Source organism: Corvus moneduloides, chromosome 5 (assembly GCF_009650955.1).
Source record: "Corvus moneduloides isolate bCorMon1 chromosome 5, bCorMon1.pri, whole genome shotgun sequence".
In the NCBI taxonomy this organism is placed as follows: domain Eukaryota; kingdom Metazoa; phylum Chordata; class Aves; order Passeriformes; family Corvidae; genus Corvus; species Corvus moneduloides.
The window spans coordinates 33,492,668-33,509,044 of record NC_045480.1 but is presented as its reverse complement, the minus strand read 5'-3'; the positions used below and the strand labels follow the sequence as shown (position 1 = coordinate 33,509,044).

General features: G+C 38.7%; 1 protein-coding gene across 1 annotated transcript in view; it reads right to left on the bottom strand.

Moving 5' to 3' along the window:
* DCTD (dCMP deaminase) overlaps positions 1–16,169 on the bottom strand; it is a 51,048-nt gene extending 34,879 nt beyond the window's left edge. The window contains exon 1 of the mRNA XM_032109921.1: positions 16,135–16,169. Coding sequence (XP_031965812.1) covers positions 16,135–16,166 — 32 coding nt within the window. The 5' untranslated portion in view covers positions 16,167–16,169. The remainder of the gene's footprint in view (positions 1–16,134) is intronic.
* Positions 16,170–16,377: the final 208 nt, after the last annotated feature.

The following is a 16,377-nucleotide window of genomic DNA, read 5'->3' as shown; positions in this document are numbered from 1 at the left end:
TGGCTTGCTTTCAAAGTCAAAGAATGGCCAAAAACATGAAAGGAAGATGACAAATGCAGAAAGCTTACATTAGATCCACATCTTCATCACACTAAAACACTGGACAACTGACAGAGCTTCAAGGTGTGCAAATTGATGTGTGAGGAATACAGGTAACACCTGATCATGAACAGAAATGAGGATAATATAGTTCAAATTCAGTGGAGAAAAAAAGGTGGGTATGCATATGCTATAAAAGTGAAAATTTATAATGTATAAAAGTAAGTATGTTAAAAGTAAGAATGTTAAAAAAATAACAGAGATTCTACCCTAAATTATGGGTTGTACTGAGCGTGTCAAAGACCTAGTGGTGTTCAATAAAAAGTTTACAACATCAGGTAATTAGATATATGGTTATATTAAATTATGTTCAAACTATTTGGTAAGAATGTAAAATACCATTAGTCATTCAATATCTGGCAGCAGCTAGAAAGGACAAAAACAATGTACAGAAGATGGAGAATGCTAAATCCAGACTCATAGTACAAAGGAGCATGGCAAGAACTGAAAACTACAATATTAGTTTGTTTCAGGAACACAAAGATTAACACTTCTTTCCATCAGTTTACTTGTTTGTCTATGCAGTGAACTGGTAATTATTCCAGCAGACGCACCAGATTGATGGAATTGCAAAATGAATTTTACTCTGAGAATTTTCCAGTTATTGTCAAAAAATCAGAAAGAGGAACAGAGGTAGAGGACAGCCCTTGTTGGAAGACTGCTGTGGTATTTCTGGGAATAAAGAGGGATTTCGTGCACTGTATTTCAAAAGTGTATGTATTAAGCATCAAGTGATGTTCCTTGTTGCTGTAGTCTGTAACCAGTGCAGTATATGCTAAACTCATCATTGGTGTGTATACCCCCGCACTTTGTGTACTGCAGTGTGAATTCTCCCCTCACCCTCAAGGTGTATACTCAAGAACAGTGACTGGAAGCAGTGCTATTGCTACCAAATCCTTGATTTACATAAATCACATGGAGGTTTTGTCTCCCACCTGCCTTTTCAATTTCCAAATGCAAAAGAAGAAAGAGTTAGACAAGATGGTCATAAACTAAAACACACAAAGTTCCACCTCAACAGGAGGAAGAACTTAATTACATTGAGGGTAGCAGAGCACTGAAACAGACTGCCCAGGGAGGTTGTGAAGTCTCCTTCTCTGGAGACATTCAACCCACCTGGACATTTTCCTGTATAACCTGCTCCAGAGGTCACCCTGCCTTGGCAGGGGGATCAGACCAGATGATCTCTAGAGGTCCCTTCCAACCCAAACGATTCCGTGATTCTGTGAAGATAAGGCAACACCAAGTGTAAAGTACACTTCACATATAACCATACTCATTAGAATCAAGATAGCTTATTCTTTTGACAACAGCTCCCAAATAAACATTTGGCTGAAGCTGAAGCAAAGAAATAAGTGATGCTACATGAAGAGCTCACAGAGGCACTACTCTGAACATAATAAGCAGTAAGTGACCAGCTCAGTCCATAGCTATGGATGGTTTGTGGATTCTTGTATCTTTGCATCTGGGACTAATGCTTGCTCTCAGGCAGTTCTCTTTGTTGTAGATAATGGTCTTGCTTTGTTATTCTTACTTCAGTTACCTAGATTACAGCAAAGCACAGCGAGACCTGCACCTTTCCAGATGCTCTAGCCTGTTTCTCATCTTCTGAAAATCAGAGTAAATTCTGGTCACATAAAACTCATTCTGCACTCCTCATACTGCTTTTTCATTGATTTGAAATCTGAAGATCTGAGATCCCAGTATTCTGCAGCCTCAGGTTAAGCTAACTGAAATCTAGAGGATGAATAATGTGAGGCTATGGCTTGAAAGAGTTGCTTTATTGCCAGCCTCTATCAGAATAAAATCTACCTGTATGACAGACAAAATTCTAGAGGGACAGAGATAGGGAAAAGAAATAAAAATAGAATTAATTCTTGTAGAAAGGAAAGACAATCACACATGGTCACTGCCTTCTGCTTCATCTGCAAGACCAGCTACACCATAAAACAGACCCTTCCTCAATGACACAAACCAAAATGATGCATACGTGTTTCCCCAGTATTTTTAGGACAGAGGTTAAATGATACATCACTATTGAAAGAATTCAAATACCAAGATACTAAGCGTGACATAAGAAAATTAATAGAATAGAATAGAATAGAATAGGTCTTTTTTTCACAGTGAGTTCTAACCTTCACTACATAGAGCAGTGTCTTGCTACTGATGTCAGATGCCTATGGAGAAAATTGGATTGAAAGCAGTGATTGTGGGGGATCCTTCCCGCCAGGTTTTTTTGCTGGAGATCAAGGTACTGAGAAGAAAATAAACATTCTCCTTGTCCCATCTGAATCATTCTCACAGCAAGGGGATGAACTAATCTCTGCCATGCTCACCCATTCTGTGTTGGACTTTTTTAGCTCCTCTATGTTATTAAACCTATCTAAGTGAGCATAGACAGTGCTCGTAGTTTTATTTTATGATTCTCTTGAAATAGCTTGTGGCTGTTTGTGCTTAATTCTTAACACATCTTAGATATTTTCAGCATCTTACTGGGTGATGCTAATATAAAGATGCTGTCAAATGCTCTGATGAATCTTAGCTCTATACTTCATATCTAATATTTTCATAAAGAATTTTTCCTCAAAGACTTTCAGGTATCCACCTTCAGTAGATTTCCAGATTTTGTATCCACACATTAATATGCAAATTATCCCTACTATTCCTCCTTAAAGCAATCTCCTAACACTTCTTTTCATAATATTGTCAGCTTCTAACTTTTGAATGCTCATTTTGTAATACTAATAACCATTTTTGCTAGAATATGCAAAATAGAGCAATCTGCAGTTAGCACAACTGGCATCAGTGGTATTATTCCTACTCTTGGTGAGTACAATGATGAATACAAATAGGCCCAATACATTTGAGAATAGTTTCTTGGGATCCTGTTCTTGACAATTTTCCATTTGATTGTTTCTTTTATGGAGCTTTCAAAATGTCCAGAAATTTTCTATGTCTTTCTAGTAAGTTGGAAGAAATATAATAATAAATTTAATAGGCATGTAGTGAATGAAGCTGTGAAAATGAAATGAGGGTAGAAGCAGAAATGGAAGCAATCTCACCACTGTACTATTAAAAAAAAAGGACTTACTGTGAGTTCTTTGCTATCTGTTATTATATTGAAAAGAATTAATATATTAAATGTACTTACTGGTAGCTCATTTATAAGTAAATGGTCATCAGCTATGGTCTATACGGTGGTCTAACATTATTTATTAGCTCCTGTACCACATCATCCAAACATAAGCCTTAATCAATAAATCATCGACACTTCAATCCTTTATTCTATGTGATCTAAATTATGTAGCTTTAAAAAAAAAAAAAAAAGTATATATATGTATGTATATAAGTGTGTATATATATATATATATTATGCCCTGTCTTTCCAAACCCACCAGAAATAAACTTACTTCTAATCAATAAAGACACACATATCTCCTGGGAACTGTGACTAGTTCTACATACAGAGTAAGGAATTTAAATAGCATAAGATAAAATGGCAAAAGTTGTTTATGCATTCCAAATTTGCAGCCTTAGAGCTTCAAAGATGAATGGAACTAGGTTCAATGTTTAGGCAATGGCTTTATTTTATTGGGAATTGTGCTCATGTCATGAGAATAGAGAATGCTCAAGATCTCAAATGTTAGAAGAGAAGAGAAGCGGTGTAAGTTAAGTCTCTCTGAGGCGAAAGTTAATTCTCTCTGAATTCCTGCAGTAATTTTAAAAGGATAGAATTATGGAATGCATTACTACCACAAAGTATCTTCTCCTTGATTTTGTAAGATTTGAAGTGATTGAAAGGAATGGTAAAACTTAATAAAAACCAGTCTTTGTTTTTCAATAAACTGCTTCCTTCAGGAAAGTGAGATGGTTAATGACACAACAGTAAATGCTGAAGATACAGCTTGACATACTTTCTGTAGTGGAAGTCATGTTGGGATTGTAGCAGGCCTTAGGCTGAATGTTTAAGTACAGCCATACTTCACCCACAGGCTTGAATGCAATTTCAGTTTACTTAGGAATTTAACTAACTTTATTTCAAACCACAGGGAAAAAAAACCCCCAACCTTTAAAACTTCTTAGTATTACCCCTAAACTTATTTTAAAGGTGTCTTTTGATTAGAAAAACTAACCCATTAATCTGAATGACAATTATTACTGTTCTCAAAATGAAACCACTTAAAGAATCTGGGTGTTCTTATGGAAAAGTTTAAAACTATTATACTTCAAACTAAATTTGAAGGTATTGCATATTGAGTTCCCTTTTTCTTTTCTCCCATCGACTTTAATTACTAGTACATTTGCATGAAAATAGGATCTTTACTTCTTGAAAGCTCATCAGCTCCTGCTGCTTATTCTTCATTGAAGATGTCAGATGCAAAGGGTTAGATCTTCAGGTGAGGAAGAAGCAAGAGCAGATGTGCTTAGAAGAAAGGAAGTTTTTATGCAAATACTATTTTTAATAAAACAGAACAGGATAAAAAATGAAAATACATGCTCTGAAAGCAAAATTCCAACACCTCTTCCAGGATATATAGATGTCACTCCAAACAAAAGTAATTTTAAATTTTAAAACTGAATATAATGAAAATACAATATGAAACCCTAAAGATTCACTAGATCATTGCTTACTTGAATTTCCCTACTTGATACTCATGCTCTTATTGTACAGAAAGGAAACATGAGACCCAGGCAGTCAGATTCATTTAAACCCTCAAAATAGGGTATTTCCTATAAAAAGTTTCTACTTTTGATTGTCCTTTCTAAAACAAATGGCTGATTTCTACTTTTATATTGTAAAAACCAATGGTCAAACGCTTATGTGAAGAAACCATGAGCAGCCAATACTGAAAGAACACAAATTATGAAGTAATTATTGGCTTCTCCATGTGCAGATCCAGTTGTAACGCAGTGGTGCAACTCTTTGAGGGAGTTTGCACCACCACGTCTGTGCTTTCAAAGAGAACTGAAGGTATTTAACACCATATTTAATATAAGACCCCTGCTTCTACATCTTGACAATGTAGCTTGATTCCAGCTAACAACAAAACTGAGTATGTGAAAAGAGGAATGAGAGTCTGAGCTGTATTTGCAGTACAGGAAAAGCCATCAAAGTCTCACGCACTGCTCTGCTTTAAAAGTGCTATTGTGCTCTACTAAATGTTATTGAACATTAACTGGTCTTTAGATAGCTCTGGCTATTGAGATAATAAATGTGGCAGTTATGTTTGACAATCATTGCAACTGCCTGCAGCCTATCTGGGCAGCTCCCTGAAGTTCATCACACTCTGGGCACCAGACTGGTGATGACAGTAAATGAGCTGTTATTCATCAGGTATTCCAAATCTGTGCACAAAAATTTGGCCCTGTAAATGTTTTGGAATGACAAAAGGGCACTAATGATTGTCATGGTCAGATCCCCAGTCTGTGTAGCGTAAACTATGGGCAGTACGGCCTCTCTGATAAAAGGGGGCACCACTGGTGAAGGGAAAGGGAAAAGGGAAGGGAAGAGGAAAGGAAAGGGAAAGGAGAAGGGGAAAGGAAACATGGTTGGGTCTATAACATGAGTCCTGCTAAGAAAAATACATCTCTGTCAAAGCTCTGGAAGTGGTACTTAGCCTCATTTCTTCTGGTACAGAAAATGGCACAGAGGCAGAAGTAAGGCCCAGAGAGCATTTTACCTGCAGCCAGGAAATATTGACAGTGCACTCAAATACTTGGATTCAAATCTGCAAAACAAATGAATTGCTACTAATAAAAACAAAGCACAGAGTCCCTTTTACATTGTTTCATCCTGTTTAAAACACAAACATTTGCACACTGCAAGCCTCAAATGGATAAATGCTACCATGAGAACTTATAAGCCATCTGCTGGCTTCCTAATGAAGCCAGTAACTATTATTGTTTACAGTTGAACACCGGGGGTCATGTGTATTTGCTGTAATGAAAGAATCAATGCATCACTGCAGATGCTAAAAGAGAACTTTTTTTTTCCAGACGGCTAATTATAAATACAATAAAATAGCAAATTAAAAAAAATCTGTTCATTTCCATAGAGAAATAGGCTTGGCACATCAATTACAAAACACAGCACTGCTCTGTTTCCTAGTATTATCCACTTGACAGGCTCAGCTTACAGAAACAGAATCACAAAAAGTTACTCTTCAATACTTAACAAACAGCCGATCACCAAGGGGTTCTTAGCCCCTAATTCTCTAACCTTTACAAACCTCCTACATTATTTAATTGTACTGTTTATCTGAATGTAATGATAAAGTGTGCCTTAGCAGATATCTCTCTGTTGCTGTTTCGCTCTGTTTTTCTTGCTCAAAGACACAGGATATATGAAAACTTGGTTGAGCTATTAAAAGCATCCTGAAGTTTCTTGGATTTTTTAAATGTTGATGAGAAATTGATACACAGCAGTAATACAATCAATTTCTGGCTCATAATTTCATCACCCAATAAATAATATACTTACAAAATCTGACAAACTAATTCCAAACATTTAGCAAAACTAAAAAATTATAAACAACTGGACATTTGTACATGATGGAATTCTAAATTTCACTGAATGCAAGCCATTAATTTTGAATTTTATTAATGGCCTTTATTTTCTGTAAAAAGAGTATCTTAATTTCAGGAAATTTCCTAAAGCCTGTGAATCAAGAGAGCTTACTTGCCTTGCTGAGTCAAAAACCTGCAAGTGACTCCTCATTACCCTCTGATACCATCAGGGCCATGTCACAGCCGCCTTGCAGCTTCTACTCTCCTCATACCACTTGTAACATACACAGAGCTACAGATCTATCATATGGGTAAAATGCAGTATAACATAGTGGCTACACGGGATGCAATAAACAGGAAACCTGCATTATTGTAGGCCACAAATCAATAAATCCATAGGAAAGAAAGGGAACAAACAATATTCCAGTTTTACAATAATACTTGTAGCAGGTGGTATTCAAGGCAGAAATAAAGCAAGATGTCAGCAGGAGAATACTGCTTCTTTTCAGATTTTGTCTTCATATTGTGGTGATGGCCTGGGAGAGCTAACACCAGGTAAACCAGAGTGGGAAGAGTTCATTAGTGAGGTCAGAGAGTCCAGAGGAACACCACTATATAGGAAGATCTACTAAGTCTGACACTCGGGTACAGTGCTGCACCCTGACAATGCCCACTCCCTGCTCCCGGCCTCACATGCCTGCTTGGTTGGATGTCACTGATTGTGTGAGGTGCAGGGACTGGGAACCCCAAGGAGAGGCCCCACTGCAACCCCTTGCTGAGGCCTCTTCCTTGTCTGATGGTCGCACCCTGTGCCCAGCACCTGTGGGCAAAGCTGTTGTGTAAACTGCCACGTTTTCCTGAAGTATGCACGTACCACCAGCAAGTGGCCTGTGATGCTGGGTTGAGAGAAGATGGAGGGGCCTCCTCAGTATCCAAAGCTTTGCTTTGCTTTGCATTGCCTCACTTTGCTTTGCTTTGCTCGGCTTCGGCAGACCTCGCTGAACCCTCCCAGACAAAATCACTAAAAAGAGCTGAGTGATTGGAGTAGAGAAGAGGATGAAGAGAATAATTGTTTCAGCTGGAATACAGTTAATTTTCTTCCTACTAGCTGGTACAGTGCTGTGTTTTGGTTTAGGATGAGAATAATGTTGGTAACACACGGATGTTTTAGTTGTTGCTAAGCAGTGTTTACACTAAGCCACGGAATCTTCAGCTTCTCACCCCACCCCCAGCAGTGAGCAGGCTGGGGACAAGAAGCCAGCAGGGCACACAGCTGGTACAGCTGACCCAAACTGGCCAAAGGGATATGGCATCATGCTCAGTATACAAACTAGGGGAAAGCTGGACAGTGGCCACTGCTCAAGAACTGTCTGCACATTGATCAGGGTGAGGTGAGCAATTGTACTGTTCATCACTTGTTTTGTATACTATTATTACTATTATCATAATCATTATTACTATTTCTCCTCCTTTTTCTGTCCTATTGAACTGTCTTCATCTCAACCTACGAATTTTATTCCCCTCCCCTGCCCCCAGTTCTCTCTCCCATCTCTGTAGCAGGAGGTTGGTGAGCAAGTGTCTGTGCGGTGTTCAGTTGCCTGCTTGATTAAACCATGACGCCCCATCCAACACACAAAGGGTTGATGTAATGGCAGATCTGACAAAAGTGTGTTAAAACAAATTTGTTATAAGCATTTCTGAAATTGTTTAACACTTGCTGGTCACAATATTGACTTATTTCCTGTCAGAGCTGTTGTGCTAGTTCTCAGGGTTGTATTATGTAACACTTTATTTGCTGTGTATGATCCCTGTTGTGCTGTTTATCACCTCCAGGGCCTGGATTAAGGGTATAATTTTGTTGTACTTTGTAACACTGGCTTATGATAGGATAAAATTACTGGCCGTGAAACTAATCTGGTATTTGTACTCAGCATTACCGTCATTTCAGTACTCTGGGAGCCATCTCAGAACTATTAATTATTAATAATGACACTCTTTACCTTTTCAACTCAGAGATTCAATCTATGGGGAACACAAAGGAGGACACTTTCCCCTGCTTCTCCACCTTCCCTTTCTCCTTCACCTTCCCCTTCTCCTCCAGGCTAGTTCAAACAGCTCTTGAAAATTTTTTATATCCTCAGGATGTTCAAACCAGCGTGTTCCTGCTGATATGTCTCCTACTCCTGAAAATGTTTCAGGTCGTGTTTAAACAGCTATTTAAGAATATCACCGAGAGAACTCCCCCATGGCTGGACAGTAATGAGCGGCAGGGTACGGGGGATAGTATGAGCAAGTACCTCAGACAGTGCAAACATGCAGTGTTTCAGAACTTCACTTCTGAACAAGTGGAGAAAACTGAATAATTCGTAAAATGTTTGGAAAAATTATGCCATCACCCTGACCATTCCAGAGAGACACAAATCACTGCAACATGCTGGGGACTGGCCCACGACAACCAAACCCTGCTCAACACTACTCAGCACCCACGAGTGGAAGAGAAAGTGTCTGGATCTGATAAGAAAACAACAGGAATTGCAGCTACTCCAAACCCTGCAGCATGCACAAGAGCTACTCCAACACCTGCAGCATGCACAAGAGCTACTCCAACACCTGCAACATGCACTACAGCTACTCCAAGCCCCCTGACAGGCACGTGGCTACTCCAACCCCAGTGACTGGCACAGCAGCTACTCCAGCCTCCATGACAAGCACTGCAGCTGAACCAGAGCACCAACCCTTGCCAGCATCAGTTGCCCAGTACACAAGAAGAAATGTTGGAAGCAAAAGTCAACTCATCTAGTAAAGGAAGAAACTCTTCTCTTACTAAGGGCAGAAGTGATAAGGCAGACTACTCCAGAGCAGGACCATCAGGAGAACATGAGAAAGAAGATGCAGGACTCATAAAGGAGAGGGTAACCTACCCCTGAGTGAGATGTGAGATATGTGAAAATATTTCAGCCATCATCCAGGTGAGCACATTGTCACCTCATAGCTTTGCTGCTGGGATAACCCTGAAATTAGAGGGTAAGAAAGCCAAACAGCTGGGATTCTTTTCTAGGGAAGAGGGCATTGACAGTGTAGTAGGAAAAGGGGCATAAGTACCGAGCCTCTGGAGCTGATACCTGTCAGGCCCTAGGGAAAGTTATCCCTTCAAGAAAGATGTTGTATATCACCCAGCCAAATGGAGAAAGGTATGTGTGGAAGTTTATACAGAGCTCAACACCACTGTATGCCAACTCACTGTCAGTAATGACCTAGAAACACAGAGAGGAACAAATAGTGGGTGAATTGGCAATTGTCTATGAATATACTTGTTTCCCCAAACTACAGGAGAGTTAGTTGCAAGAATTAATTAGTTAATGTTTGCAAAGTGCTCTGAAGGCAGAAAGCACTCTATAAATGCTAATTATTAAATCAAAGGTTTATCTGACTCTATTACCAAACCACTAATAAAATAAGTTACATAGCTGTTGCAGGTTGGAAAAAGCACTTTTACTGTCTAAAAGATATAAAGGTTTTAATTAGCAAATGTTTTGAAAGCACTTTGCTGAGGAAAAAAATATAACTGTTAAGACAGGTTTTCCCTAATGTAAATAGCTACAAAATATGAACTCCTGGATGCTACTGTAACTTCTGCATATATTATCTAAAGTTTTGTCCCATGGCAACAATATTTTTATTTGAGGCACAATTTCTGTAATATTTATGAAAAAAATTGCGCTTATGTTTGTCAAATAAATGTTTGGATGCAGCAAGAGATTAAAGGTATCATTCTTAGCAGACAATAGCAAAATCTAATGTATTGTCAAATTATACATATATACACTTACCATTATTTTTGCTATTTAACTTAAAATTGTATTTTGCTAGGTTTCCAAGCTTCTGCTGATTTACAAGGCCCAGTTCTTGCAAACGCTGTACTGTACCTGCATGTATGCAACCTGTTATCTACACATGATCTTAAAATCTAAGCATGCAAACAGATTTGAAACTTTTCTGCATAGGTAGTTAGAAAGACTGAATTCTGAAAGTGCCTCAAGCCTTCTGAAACACTGTAGATCTCTAGCTCTGCACAGTTTGGTCTTGCCGGGAGAAACATTTTACTCACCTGCTTGTGACACTTGTTTCCCCTCTGGATGTAATAATATAAATTGGGTATAATAACAATATGTTGATTTATTGAGTATAATAATTAATGTATTAACATAATTGGTTCTGGCTCATCCCCTTCCTACATACATTTTAAACATACACTTTCTTGTGGAGCCTTCCAAACTACTACTACTACTACTACTACTACTACTACTACTACTATTATTATTATTTCAAAATTATCAGATAGTGATCAGTATTTCTCAAGTACCTGGGCTAGTGGTTTGAAAAGAAATCTGAAAGTAGATCACAACATGCTTAATCCCTGTTGTAATGTCTGCCTGTGGCTGTAGAAAATCAGAAACCTTGAGCCATAAGAAAAGTCCTATCAGTCTGCTTTGCTGAGAGAGGAGAAGCATGACAGAATCCTCCATACCTAAAGTTCTGCTGATTGTGGGAGGATAAGGATGCAGTCAGCCAGGCCCCTTCAGTGAAGCAGTGCAGCCTGGCTGCTGGGGCCCATTTCTACAGTCCAGGAGACAAAAAACCTCCTGCTGTTCCAGTGCTCTCAGCAGGAAGGAGAGGTCCAGGTGTTGCTCCTACAGAAACCAAGGGTCTGCTGCTTTCCAATGCCACAGACCGGTGGCTCCAAAACACCCAAACACCCCTGGGGAAGGTGGTAGTGTGTTCATTAATTTGAGCCATAAATCACAGCTTCATATGCCAGAAAAATGTCCAGAAAATTATATGCTACAGTAAAGGGTTATGTCCATTTCTGTGCTCTTACTATAGCTCTTCCAGACAGATGGGGAGTCAGAGCAGGAATGCTAAACCTTTATCCCGCATCGATGTGTCAAGCTGTCCCTGAAGGAAAGATGACTGAGATTTTCTGGAAAGGAAGCAGGGTTCAGGGCTGGGGACAGAAAGGGCCATCTAGGAATAGATGGGAAATGAAAAGTGTCCAGGAGATTTGTCAAAATGTTAAAGGGGCCCTCAGCAAAAGAAACTCAAGATTACTGAATTTCTCTAAGCCCAGGGGTTTTTGAGTGTGTTTTCTTGGGTTGCAAATTTACTTTATAAACCAAAAATTATTATATCTTTACAAAATGATTCTGGACTGACTAATAAACAGTCCAAATTATTTTGTGGTTAGTCAAAAATTACACATTGTGAAATAAAGTGTCAATGACATAAAGCAAGACCAGTAGGGCTGAAGTAAGGTCTTAATGATATTTTTGTTCTTATCATTATAACTATTAGCCCTTATTTTTAAAAAATCACAGGAAATTGTGGGGCCTTTCTGGAGAAAGTTTATGGATTTTAAGATTAATGGATGGTATTAAGATTATACTAAAAATTGTGAAAAGAGAATAAGAATCCTTTTTAAAAATTATTTTTAACGATACATTATATAAATCAAAATGGAGTCAAGTAAAATAAAGGTATATACAAATCCTTGCTTGGAAAACCTTAAAATGTATGTCAGCTTCCTCAAAATAATTCTGATGGCATCAGAGCTCAAAAATACATGTCTATTTTGAGTCCTGTATTTTGACTTTGTGTTAGTTTAGTTTTTCACATTCTGGTATCACAGGAGGTATTGTTCCATTCATGGATAGCAACAACAGAATTAGACATAATGTAGAAAAAAAAAGGCAGATGTGGTCAAGAAATACTTCTGTCTTGTAAGTGGCAAAAGGCACATTAAATATTAAAAATTTATACTAATAAAATGTTTCCTGTTCTGACAATAAATTGTGAAAAAGCAGGAGATGGCACTGGAATGGGCTGAGCTTTGGAATATGATGCCAAAAGTAAACAATAGGGATTCAATAGGAAAAAAAAGATTGTGTTATCTAGGAAGAAGTATGCAGGTTATCAGTAGAGGAGACCCTTAGTCCTAGGAATCTGTCTCAGAAGAGGAGCTTCAGTCACAGCAGCAATTCTCTGACACAGGTTCTTCCCAATGAGGTGCTGTAACAGAAGGAGTTAATCCAGTCTACGGCAAAATAAAATGGAACTGTAGCAGAGGTAGACAGATGCTTCCTATCTCTATACCTGGCATTAGTGTGACTAGTGATAGGGAGTTAGCTCTATTTCTGACATTTCAAAGAGAAAAGAGCTCCTTTGACTGGATTGGAGACAGAAGACAGAAATGAAAATTATTAAGTGTCTGGGAAGTTGGATTTGCAGGGAAAACTTACCAAAGAAGAGATTAAGAAGTTATTTGATCATATTATGTACACTTGCAAAATAGAAATATTCATTTCCGCTTTTTCAGGATGAAATTTAAATACATTTGATAAAATACAAGAGTGAAGAATTCTGAGATGGCAATGCTATAGCTATGCTTAATTCTGGTATACCTAAATTAAAATTTAGTATCTGAAGAGGATGCAAAAATCCCCTGCTTGTCTTGCTTCAATTAAAAATTCAGCATTTACTAACATTCAGCTCTTTGGGTTTCCTGGAATCATTTGAAGGCAACCTTCCTATTTGGTTTGTGTGGATACAAAAATGCTGCTAGCAAGGATTTTCTTGCTATTTTCTAAGACCGTGAGAGACTTTTCTCTCTCACAGAAGAGGTAGCAGAGTTATGTAAACAATGAAATGCCTGCAACCTTTAAAAGTCTTGTTTATAGTATAGTAGAAAAATATTTCGACAATGGATGTTTTAGGATTTTAGCCAATCACCCCCAAGGGGTGGCTGACCTTTGTCCAATTGGATTATGAAGAAAAAAGTCTATAAAAGAGTTTGTAAAATAATTAAATCAATCAATCTTGCTGCACAATTCCTGCCTGCTGGATCTTCTCTCCTCCTCCCTATGGCTGCGGGACACGGTGATGTACCCTAGGGCATTTTAATAGGTTTGGTATTCCATTATCCTTGATTAGTTTAGCAATGTAGTTTTCTTCCTACTGGCTACATGTTTGCTTTCAAGAAAGCCTGCTCCTACGACTTGTCCCAGAACAATTTGCTTATACAGATACACATCAAAAATATGAATAAGCCTAACTACACATTGAGATAATGTCACATTTCAGAAATAATGTGCATCAATCCATGTAGATTATAGCCCAGTGTTGGTCAGGAAAAGGAAGGCTTTGCAGAAGTGAAGAAGCCCCGTCATACCCTGGAATTGACATTGTTTGCCCTGTATCCAGGCTGGATGCCATTTGGAATATGGGATCAGGTTAAGAGTTGAAATGATTGGACTAACAGGACTTCTCTTGGTGCTGCAGAAGTATCATCTGACAGGTACAGCAGCAGAGAAAACAAAGTTTTGACGTGCTCATTACACTTTGTCTTTCATCCATCATAGCTTGGCTTTGGTTTTATTTTCTTTTGCTATTTCTTAGTTTTCTGCAGGTCCTTCAGTTCAGTATTTGACATGGTTTTAAAAAATACGACATGACAAAATATATGACATAATTATTCTGTCATGATAGTTTTGTGTATTTAAACATATGAAAATAATTTTATCTCTGTAGTCTGGTTTTTTTTTTGATTTTACTTGGATTTGGAAATGTCATGGTTCACAGCAACTTCACCAGAGTGAATTTAATGGATTAGAATATATTATTAAAATGAGACTGCTGGAGAAGTACATTCCACAGATGTGGAATACTGTGAATAGAGGTTAAACTCTGCTGCATTAAAAGGCAGGGTACCACTACTTTTTCTTTCTTGCCATACAGGATAATGGGCAGGAGCAGCACTGCAAGTTCACTACAGTGGAAAAGTTTTATCTATTTTCAGTTTTTCTTCATTTATGTTGATAGATTAAAAAAGAGCTCTTAAAGATAAATACATAAAAGCATTACTCTTTCATGTGGTATTATGGATACAAAATGTGCATATATGCACTTTTGAGATTTTTATAATGTTGTTTTTGTGATTTTTTGTTTTCTGAAACATGATTTCGTTTAAGGATTTACTTCATTCAAAAAAATCTCTTTTCATAAACAACTCATCTTTTTCTTCCTTGCCTCAGGGTATTTCTTTGTCTCCTCTTCCAAAAATAAAACAAAAGCTTGTGTTATCCTGCCCATGATCTATGAGAACCATCTAAAATTTAAGAAATGGTTTTAATTGGACAGATCACTGTTTTCTCTTAACAGCATCTTGGCACCTGTGATTAGTGATGTTACATGTAGCTTGAGAACAGGTCGTTCCCTGAAAATAGCGTAGAAGGCACACCAATTGGAAGGGGTCAACAGCCCTCAATCTCCAGTTGCTGCTTCTTAGAGTCATAGAATAAGCTGAGCTGGAAGGGACTCACAAGGATCATTGACTCCAGCTCCTGGCCCTGGACAGGACAACCACAAGAATCACATTATGCATCTGAGACTGTTGTCCAAACCGTTCTTGAACTCTATGGAATCACAGTCTTCTTCCAGCTCTCACCGCTAGAGTGGCTATCAGAGGCCACAGCAGGATGTGCAGTGTATGCCCCTTCACTCAGAGCCCTTCCCGACCAGAACCCAGGCTAAGCACTCCTGTTTTGGCTTGGATTCTATTTTCTGTCTGAGTGGAATGGTTTGAATGGCAACCCCAGCCACTGACTGTAACAGCAGATGTCACTGTTGGCAGCCTGTGCACAGCAACAGGAAGAGACATACTACAGCCACTCAAAAGACTCTTCCAAGAAGTGGGGGTGTGGGGATCCTCCAGAGAAGGGAGCAGCAAGGTTGGTATAGGTATGACAGTACACATTGGGGGGCACAGTGATCATCAGTGATATATCAAAAATTACCACAAATCTTGGTTTAAGTATCGGGGGTGAAACTAGATGGAAGCTGTACCTCATTCTGTACTTTGAAGATACACTCCACTTTATTTCCTTGGGGTGGAAGGCCTAATTCTGCAATCTAAAAGAAATGCCCAAAATTATTGTTTCTGTGTTCTTGGAGTGGGAAGCATGCTGCTGCATAAGAGTATTGTACTTCTTTCACATTTACATTTGGGAAAAAAGGTGTCAACGTTAAGTGATCAGTGAGTTTCTGAACTAGCATTTGAAAACACCATTTTTCTTCTTTATATTAACACCCCACCCCCTTTTATTTGTTTCAATTGCTGAAGGTGGCATATTGAGTTGTACAGTCACGTATTAATGCTTCTGTAGAAGAACCAAGGTCTTTTAAGAGTGATGATGTCCACAACATCACTGACAGCTGCAGAGACCACCATCTTGAGACAGTTTATCACTTGTTCTGATTTTCTAGTGAGACTAAAGGCAAAGCACCACTGATTCCAAACTTGCTTGCAGGGGCACCTCTGGCCTTCAGTTCAAGAAGCCAGTTTGCAGTTCAGCAGTTTCTTTGGTTTGGTATGTTTGTATTATGTGGCAAGCTTGTGTGCCCTTTAAAGATGAGGAGAAATGGGTAAACGAGAATCTCATGAAGTTCGACAAAAAAAAATGCAACGTCCTGTACCTGGGGAAGAATAACCTCATGCTCCAGTACATGCTCCAGGCCAAAGTGATCCTTGGTGATACAAGGTGATCGAGGAAGGTGATCCTTGTCTTCTACTCAGCACTGGTCACATCTGGCATGCTGGGTCCAATTCTGGGCTTCCCTGTGCAAGAGTCCAGCAAAGCAGCACACAAGGATGAGTAAGGGACTTGAGTACCTCATGTATCAGTAAAGGCTGAGCGAGTGTGACTGTTGAGCCTGCTG